The 9911-nt window shown below is 30.8% G+C and overlaps 1 protein-coding gene and 2 long non-coding RNA genes across 5 annotated transcripts in view; 2 read left to right on the forward strand and 1 right to left on the reverse strand.

The window, feature by feature from the left end:
- The first annotated feature begins 1000 nt into the window (after positions 1–1000).
- Positions 1001–5924, forward strand: LOC111680051 (protein three rows). Its single transcript, XM_046954151.1, has 5 exons — positions 1001–1479; positions 1564–2580; positions 3043–3906; positions 4000–4206; positions 4270–5924. The coding sequence occupies exons 1-5, from the start codon at positions 1174–1176 to the stop codon at positions 5740–5742; spliced, it is 3867 nt and encodes a 1288-aa protein (XP_046810107.1). The 5' UTR covers positions 1001–1173; the 3' UTR covers positions 5743–5924.
- Positions 5925–6472: 548 nt separating this feature from the next.
- LOC111680055 overlaps positions 6473–9911 on the forward strand; it is a 6367-nt gene continuing 2928 nt past the window's right edge. The window contains exon 1 of the long non-coding RNA XR_002762613.2: positions 6473–6961. This is a non-coding gene — a long non-coding RNA (uncharacterized LOC111680055). The remainder of the gene's footprint in view (positions 6962–9911) is intronic.
- LOC124420835 overlaps positions 6996–9911 on the reverse strand; it is a 22255-nt gene continuing 19339 nt past the window's right edge. For all 3 annotated transcript variants that reach the window (XR_006941395.1, XR_006941396.1, XR_006941397.1), the window contains exons 2-3: positions 7379–7501; positions 6996–7324 (exon numbers count right to left, since the gene is read on the reverse strand). This is a non-coding gene — a long non-coding RNA (uncharacterized LOC124420835). The remainder of the gene's footprint in view (positions 7325–7378; positions 7502–9911) is intronic.

The raw sequence follows: 9911 nt of genomic DNA on the forward strand, positions 1-9911 counted from the left end.
TACAGAAATATTGAGTAAAGTTTTTGATTCAATATATCTATGTCATTTATTGGATTATTTTTTTCAATGTACATCAAATGAAAGCTCTTTATGTCTTCTAACTGTTTTTTATCTTCTTTTGTAATGCTAATATCGTAAATTATGTAGAAAATTTCAAATTTACAATATAGTAAGAATTAAAATTTCTGGAATTGTCGCTTTATGGGTTAATGGAACGAGTTATGTTATATATATTTTTAAAGCTTTTCAAAAGATCTATATAAAACCTACACATTAAGTAGATAGTGCGGAAGATATTTAAAATTATATTACAAATTTTTAAACGTCTATAACTACTAAACCACATGAGAGCGAGGGACAATTTTTAGACAAGAAACAGGGTTACAAATTTTCGAAATCGCAGCCGTTTATAGTCGGTAAGTTATATTGAGTTTAGAAAAATAATAATTAAGCTAAATATATATCATCAAAATCATTAATATGTCGAATAATCAAATCTGGCAACACTATTATGAAACATCCTAATTTTTATGTATCGCCCTGTTTGTTACATTCCATTATATTGTTGTTTTTACTAGGGTTCTATAGTTGAAACGAAAAGTCGACTTTTTGACTTTTTTCGTCCTTTCGATTTTTTCGACTTTTTCCGACTTTTCGACTTTTTACGACTTTTCGATTTTTTTCGACTATTATCGACTTTTCGACTTTTTTCGACTTTTTCCGACTTTTTCCGACTTTTCGACTTTTTTCGACTTTTCGACTATTATTAACAAAGTCGACTTTTCGACTTTTTTCACAGACGATAGACGAGTTATCGACTTTTTTGGAACAAAATAGTCGACTTTTTCGACAAAAAGTCGATTGTTCGATTATACGAAAGTCGATTTATAAAAAACCTAGTTAAAATCGTTGAAAATTTAAAAACTAAACGTAGTTGAAAACTTAGACGGCTTACATTTGATTTTAAGCCGACATATTTAGTGTCAGTCGCCGCCGTCGTTAATATTTGTCGGCGCAGGGCTCTGCTTTCAAATATTGCTTTCAAATTGAATTTTTTTTGTCCAGCGCGCTTAAAAGCAAACAAATAAACAATAATCTGCGATTCTGCTAAAATATATTACTAAATAATTCTTTAATCAATCCCTAAAATCGCATGTTTACCGTCTATCCAAAATGGAAAATGATTTTGAAAGCGAACTAAAGGGTACGCCTGCTGAAGCTACTGCCGCCAAACAAAAAATCGAAAAATATTTCAAACGCTATGGTGATTCTGGCCATCTGGAGGCGAGAAAACATCAACTAATGTTTGCCAGTAAAATTATGTGTACAATTGCTAAATGTGAGAATAAGCATATGGATTTGTATTGCAACATTATTATAGAGACGTTTGCGGATCATTTGTGTCCGGAGGCTAGTGTAAAGTATTGGACTTTGTATGTTAATTGCATACGATATTTTCATTATTTACTGGCGGACAAGGTATTTCTCTTTTTAAATTCCATACATAAGCCGATCAACAGAAAGACTTTTCTTAATATTTCATATTTGTTCTAATCCTTACAGAAAGATTTCGAAAAAGCCTCTCTTATATATCGACACATCTCAGCCTATGACAATAAATTACAAAGTAACGAAAATAGTTTAACCTACATCCACATCAATTGCTATCAATTGTTTCTGCAAAATTCGCTACGTGTACAAAATCAAGACTTAGCTGTGAGTGAAGCTACCAAAATTCTTGAAAATCTAACAAAATTATTTAACGATGTTTTGGAAACTAATAAAAAGCATAATTTCCAATATCCTGATCTATTAAAGAAAGTCATACAATGGTTGTTTTTACAAAATAGAATTGGTGCATTTTATCAATTTATAAAATATTTACCACAAAATAAAGTTAAGGAAATGTTTTGTGCCTTATTCTCGCTATATGGTCGTCAAACATTTGACAAAACTTTTGACGAAAACGAAAGTCAGGAGCAAGCAAAATTTATAATTGAAACAATTTACTCATTACTACAGCTGGATATAATGGATAAGATGCAACTACAATTAGCCGTACAACTTGTGGGCCAATGTCGTACAGAATCTCGCTTGCAATCTTATAAACCTATAGCTGATTCCTTTCTTCTACTATACGATTACTTAAAGCTATTGTGCAGTCAAAAGTCTATTGCGGATTTTCAACAAATCTATAGCATACGTTGTGAACGTTTTAAGGAACTATTCGATAAATATTCCAAAAATGTTATGCATCAACCTTGGTTTGGTGATTTTCTCGTCTTACTATTCTATTTACATTCACAACTACAAAATATCACTATATTTGCTGCATTTTGGAAGCAAATGTCTAAACCGCATTGTTATACTTCTATATTTAAGTTTTTTATGGAATTAATGAAATTGGCTCCATGCATATCGGCTGAGACGAAATTATTTACAATAAATTGCTGCAGCAGCACCAGGAAACATGTTATTTTATCATTTGCTCAAATTGCTTTGGTCGCTTTCGTATTCTATTGCCAGAATGTTAGTGAAGATGATGAAAAACAAGAGGAATTGGAAAATCGTGATAGTAATGTAAGTAGACCTTAAACTACGTAGACCATTGTGCTATTAATCTAGTTTAGTTCTATTCCAGTTCTAGTTCAGTTCTAGTTCAGTTCTAGTTCAGTTCTAGTTTAGTTCTAGTTCTAGTTCAGTTCTAGTTCAGTTCTAGTTCAGTTCTAGTTCAGTTCTAGTTCAGTTCTAGTTCAGTTCTAGTTCAGTTCTAGTTCAGTTCTAGTTCAGTTCTAGTTCAGTTCTAGTTCAGTTCTAGTTCAGTTCTAGTTCAGTTCTAGATCAGTTCTAGATCAGTTCTAGTTCAGTTCTAGTTCAGTTCTAGATCAGTTCTAGTTCAGTTCTATTTCAGTTCTAGTTAAGTTTTAGTTCAGTTCTAGTTAAATTCTAGTTCAGTTTTAATTCGGTTCTAGTTCAATTATTTATCTGTGATACATATTTCTAAATTAATTTCCACCTAATTCTCCTTTTATTTATATATAGTTTGACAGCGAACCAATATCTATGAATGATGCCATTATCGATTGGGAATCAATTTTAGATGATCTCGCCAGTTTGGCACTTTGTTTACAATTGTCCGGTTACATGGAACACTGTTCACGTATTTGGTTACTACACTATAAATGTTCACGTCTAATACAAGATGCCTTTTCAGCCCTACGAGGTTTAACATTCTTCTGTGAATATTCCGAACATTATGGAAAAAATGATAATAACAAAGCCTTTGAACTAGAAGATGAAATTCAATATCATTTTCCCACCATAATGCAGGGACTGGAAAATTTAACGAATCTTCAAAGACAAACATATCAAAATTACATTTTATTAGCTGTACTACAAATAGCTTACTATTATGCTCGAACATCGCGACTAACATTTGCTCAAATGTTGATACAGTATGTTGAAGAAAAACATGCTGAGTTGGTCGAACGTCTGGGACGTTATGATATTATTTTGGCTACCATGGATGTTATTAAATTTCGTTTAATGTGGAAACATTTTGATGCTGCTAAATCAACTGCAGATGAAAAGTCTGTACGTACCAGTGCTGAAAATTTACTCTTACATCGTTGTCTCTTGCATGAGGTGCAAGAGACTTTGGATCGTCTCTATGAATTCTCCTACATTAGTTCCTGTGATGGTTTATTGTATTCGATTATGATTATTGGTTTAGTTCAAGAGCTGGCTGAATGTACAGTCAATCGTTTATGTGATAATTTTATAAATGCACTTTTTATAGCCACCACTAAGTGTACATTACTAATGGGTCTGGCCTTACGTTTCGTTCAAGTTATGGGCATGTGGATGTGGGTAAATTTACAAATGGAATATGTTGATAAGGCTCAGGTAAGATATTTCAATTTTAGTTATAGTTTAGTTCTGATTCAGTTCTGGTTAAATGTAGAATCTTTGCATTAAAATTAAATATTTTTCTTTTAGACAAAATTAAAAATAATAGAATATGTTATGGGTATGAAAAGTCTTAATGAGATAATGGAAAAGAGTACTAAAAAAACCATAAGCGACATACAGTCTAGTACATTATTACCAACACAATGTGTAGAGTTATTTACACAAAACCAATATAATCCTGGCATGGAGGCAATCCGACGTCTGGCACAAGTACATTTATCACCTATTAAAACGGTTAGTTTAAATTGTGTTCAATTGAAAAACTTTTAAATAATAATGTTTTTGTTTTATATTTAGGACAAATTACAGTTGAGCCCTTCACATCGCAATACCGATTTAAAACGTTATTTTAAGTGTAATGTTGATGCCAAACTTATGCCTCAAAACGAACAAATCGAATGGACACTATTCATGGTGGGATGTCTAAATGCTAGACTCTATTTTCTAGTAGAAGACTATGATCAATTGGAGACATTCTACGAAAGAGGCAGCAAGTGGCTGCAAATGCGCAATAATAGTTTTAATAAGAAATACTATAAAAATATACAACTTATGGCTATGCAGCATTATGCAAATTTCCTTAGAGCCCGTAAGAAATACGATAAAGCTGTGCAATGTCTGCAGTATGGAATGGAATTGTGTGAAAATATGAAATTTTACGTAGATGCTGTTTACTATGTTAATTTTCAATTACAACTCTTGGCCACCCAAAAGCAAATGGGTGACTGCAGTAATGTAAAAGTACAACTGCCCACATTTAGTAAAATAAGAAGAGCTTTACAATTCAATATATCTCCAGAAAATGTACAACTTAAAGAGCAAGCTAAGAAAGATCTTAAAGAGAAACTGTTACAGAATGTAATGGCTTCAGGGAAAAAAACTACAGCAATAATGAGACCTTTACCCAGCATTATAAGTGGCAGTGGTTGCTCATCTTCAAAGAAACCTAAAACTCAAACAGGCGCCAGCATCAGCAGTAGTAGTTCCAGTAGTAGCACTTCTAGTTTAGATAGCAAAACAACCAAACCTAAATTTGAAATTTGTGAAGATTCCATTGAGATTGTAGAGACTATAGCGCCTGTAATTAATAGCGAAGAAGCAGTTAAAACTATAAAGAGAACAAAAAGCCCAGAGGAACCAGAGCTGCTACATAAAACCCCAAAAGTCACAAGAACTACTGCGAAAGCAACAAAAACCACTACAGCTAGCAAAAGAGAGGCAAAAATCAAAAGACCAGAACTTGTGCCGCCACAATATCATATTGATATTGATTTAACTGATACACCGAAAACTTCACCACAGAAAATTTCCACTTCGACTTCATCGTTGGAAAATTTAGATGCCAAAGAAAATCTCAATACAAATGATCTAATAGCACAAATGGAAAATCTAGAAATTAAAAGTACTAAAAGGACAAAAGCGTCTAGGGAAAATGAAATACAAACAAAAACCACTAGAAGCCGGGGACGTAAACCAAATCTAGTCAAGGAAACTGTGGCACCGGTTGTTATTGTTCTCGAAGATTCTCCTTGTACATTAAAACCAGCCCCTAAGAATGGTACCAAAGAGAAAACGAAATCTAGAAATCAAGCCACCTCAAGAGATAAATCTTCTAGCAATGAAGATGCTGTGGATGCAATTGCAGCTGCTGAAAGTCGTCCTCGTAGACAACGTAGACTTGTTTTAGATAAAACGGAAAAACCAGCAGAATCTATAGAATGCACAACTACAGCTAGTGTTACTAGAAGACGACAGAAAAAAATTGTTTAATACTTTACAATTATTTATGGAAATTGTTTTTTTTTTTGTATTAATTTATGCAAAACAATTGTTGCAAGCTATTTAAGTTTTATTTCCTTCTTACTTTAATTTTTATATTCTTTTCTCTGTAGTTATATTTTTTTCTAAATATATTTTTGATTAAATACATTTTCATCAACATTAAAATGAAATATACTTCTATTTGGAGTGTTGCAACTGTAGAATGCATCTTAATGCGAAACAACAGGAAGGTTTTTTTAGTAAAGCGTTTTGCTATATGGATTTCAATAATCATTAAAAGTAACGGTTGTTAGTCTACTCATGCAACAATATTTACTGTATTCTATATAAATTTCCTAGGCGGTTATTCTTTTAACAACTCTGTTTTTTCTTTTGTAACATTTCACATTTCTATGCAGAGAACTTCTCTGGTTTAAAGCAGAATCCGCTGGTAAATTTTAACTACTTTCGACGGCGAAACATTATTAGCGTAATCGTTCGCTTACCAATATGTATTTATTTTAAAGTTAATTGATGGGGTTTTTAAATAATGTAAACAATTTTATAAATAAATAAATATGTAACAGCTAGCATTCATTAAACGTGAATGAGAAATTCTGAGTATAGATTTGTAGTATTTTTTTATTTAGCCGACTACAAGCATATAAAAACCGTCGAAATAATTTCCATAAATATCATCAGCTAACGCCGTTATCGAATTTTTGCTCGCCACAGTAGTTTCGAGTGTGTGTATGTGTGAGTTTTCTGCAAACTCACATTTTCGAAAAGAGAATTTTTTCACTTTACAAAAAATTATTAGCAAAACTTTGTCGCTAAGGTTAAGAATTATCTATAAAATTTAAAATAATAAATGAATTAAACGAATAAATCCATTTAATTGTTTAACAAATAAAAAGTGAAACTACTTAAATGTGTTTTAAAACGAAAAAAATCATTGAATATTAAAAAAAATCGGCTAGAAAAAGTCAAAGAAAAGATACAAAATTTTATAAGTATAGCAAAAAATACATTTTTTTTGACTGATGTGCTTATTGTTGTTGTTGGTGTTGGTATTCATGTGCTTCCACTGAAAGAGTTTTCAAAGAAAAGTCGAAAAAAATGATAAAAATACGTAATCATAAGTTTGTAATATAATATTGGAGAAGTACGTTTTTTAAATATATTGTTCAAAAAAATATGCTGATTTTGCAGAAAACCAAGAAATAAGGTAAAACCGCATACACATATGAAAAAAAGTTACACAAAAAAAGTATGAAATACATTTTTAAGTGATTGTGGAAGATAAAGAAATTTTATTTTTGGGATATTTGAGCAAACGGCTGGCTAGACCATATATAATATTTTTATCCGCATGGATACATTGTTTAAAAGTGACATACTCATTCATTGCTTATTTAGTAGTATGTTGTTATTAGTATATGCATGCCAAGCATATTGTTGTTCTACTTTGTATAATATTTTTTTAATTAGACACCATGAATCATTCCCACTTCCAGTTAATGTGTCTGTGCTCGCCGCCCGCAATACCGTTCAATGGGTTTGCAAATTATGGTGTAATTGCCAACGAAAACTGAAAATATAAAAAAATTACAAAAAGCTCCAACAAATACATCAAGATCAATACGTTTAAAGGCCAGCAGAGTTATTCTCATCATTATTAGTTAATTTATTTGCCTTGTTGTTTTTGTTGTCATCGTTTTTGTTTGTTTCCCAGTTGTTGCGCTCTGTGCGAAGAATAAGAGATGAGCTACAGAAAGATACATATTTATCAATGGCCTTTTTTGTTTCTTTTCTAAATTTTCATGACATTTATTAACAAATATGCAATGTATTTTTTCAAAATTTATTTGTTTTAGTATTTTCTTTGTTTTAATTTTCTTTTCATTTTTTTGTGGCAAGATCATGTGAGAATTTTTCCTAGTATTTCTCTTGTTATGCTCTATATCAGGGTTCGAAGTTTGTGTTTAGAGCTTATCTTTATCTTTATCTTTTTACAAAAGTCAATACAATTCTGACAAGAACGGCACTAGATCTGAACTAGAATTAAACTAGAACGGAACTAGAACTGAACCAGAACTGAACTAGAACTGAACTAGAACTGAACTAGAACTGAACTAGAACTGAACTAGAACCGAACTAGAACTGAACTAGAACTGAACTAGAACTGAACTAGAACTGAACTAGAACTGAACTAGAACTGAACTAGAACTGAACTAGAACTGAACTAGAACTGAACTAGAACTGAACTAGAACTGATCTAGAACTGAACTAGAACTGAACTAGAACTGAACAGAACTGAACTAGAACTGAACAGAACTGAACTAGAATTGAACTTGAACTGAACTAAAACTAAACTAGAACTGAACTAAAACTGAACTAGAACTGAACAATAACTGAACTTGAACAAAACTAGAACTGAACTAGTACTCAACTAGAACTGCATTAGAACTGAACCAGAACTAAACTAGTACTCAGAACTGCATTAGAACTAAACTAGAACTGAACTAAAACTGAACCCAAACTGAAGTAGAACTAAACTAGAACTGTACAAGAAATGAACTAAAACTAAACTAGAACTGAATTTCTTTCCAAAAATCGATTTTTTTCGCTAACCTAAAAATCTATTTTTCTTAGACACTAGAAAAAACAGAAATTCAAATATCAAGGTTTAGAGTAGAAATAGAAAAACAAGATTGTATTATTTATATAGATAAAACCTCAATGTTATAGAACACTTAAAATAAATCCGAGATTAAATCAGTCAAAAAGTACTTTTCGGTGACGGAAAATATTAGATTAAATTTTTAAGTGGAATTTGCACTTCTAAAAAATTCCAAATTTATTGGAACATGTTTTGCTTATGCAGACAACTATAAATCTGCCACGTGAATCTATTTAATAATCATTTATTAGACACAACAAATTAGCACTTCAAGTATTTAACATTATTCAAAGAAAAGTTATTAGATGTATAGTAAAGATTTTATAGGAATTAAGTCTTATCTCTTTAAAAGTAACATTTAAAAAAAAATCCCCACCCAATTAAGGTTTTACTTTCAAACCAATCCACTTTACTTTTAGTTTATTAAGTGCCAACTTTCTAAAAATCATTGAACAATAGTTTATCTATAATAGATTTCTATCAACTCTCAAGTAGAAGTCCTTTAAATTTAGTTGGTATATGGAATTTTACTGCCACTCTTTATAATCTACTCAAAACATAATTGCAATTGCATAAGGTATTTTCAAATTGTTCTACGTAAGTTTTATATATTAATAATTTTTTTTTAGTTTGGCGTTGAGCAAAAGATAAAAATAGATTTTTTTTATATGCCCACACACTCCAAAAAGAATAGAATAAACTGAAAAGTATATGTATATGCTAAAGCAAATAGTTATTCAATGTTTTTTCAAACATTTTTATGTTCATGAAATGTTTAAAAATATATATGAATTTGCATAGGAATAAACCCAAAACACAAATGTTAATGATCATTTATTTTCCATAGTATAGAATTAATTTTTTTAAAATTGATTTTGTATGTGTGCAGTTTAAATAAGTAAAGAAGAAAGTCTACAGTAGCTTATAATGTATTATTAGACAAAATATGGATTATAAATCATAAGTCTTTGTTCTTATTTACGTTTTTAAAAATTCCTAAATCAGATTAACATTTAATATTAAAAATTAAATGTATATTTTACCTTCAAACTTAATTTTTTTTACTAATTTGCCGTCAGTTCTATGGTATCATAAGCTCCTTCATCGACAAGAAACATATTCGATAGGTTTTCTTTGTCATAAATAGTTAATAAATCAATTATGTGCCGCGACGTTACACCTAACTTAGTTTTAAACAAAAAACCAGACAAGACCATACTCAAGACTGTAGATTAGATTATAGACTTGACAAAAGACTAGTCTACTATAGACTAGAATATAGACTAGACTATAGACTAGACCATAGACTAGACTATGGACTAGACTATAGACTAGACTATAGACTAGCCTATAGACTAGACTATAGACTAGACTATAGAATAGACTATAGACTGTAGACAAGACTATAGACTAGACTATAGACTAGACTATAGACTAGACTATAGACTAGACTATAGACTAGACTATAGACTAGACTATAGACTAGACTATAGAC

This window comes from Lucilia cuprina, chromosome 6 (genome assembly GCF_022045245.1).
Source record: "Lucilia cuprina isolate Lc7/37 chromosome 6, ASM2204524v1, whole genome shotgun sequence".
In the NCBI taxonomy this organism is placed as follows: domain Eukaryota; kingdom Metazoa; phylum Arthropoda; class Insecta; order Diptera; family Calliphoridae; genus Lucilia; species Lucilia cuprina.

Coding starts and splice junctions, on each gene's coding strand:
- LOC111680051 (XM_046954151.1), top strand. CDS start 1,174: ATGGAAAATGATTTTGAAAGCGAACTAAAGGGTACGCCTGCTGAAGCT. Junction 1,480..1,563: donor ATTATTTACTGGCGGACAAG/GTATTTCTCTTT, acceptor TAATCCTTACAG/AAAGATTTCGAAAAAGCCTC. Junction 4,207..4,269: donor ATTTATCACCTATTAAAACG/GTTAGTTTAAAT, acceptor TTTTATATTTAG/GACAAATTACAGTTGAGCCC.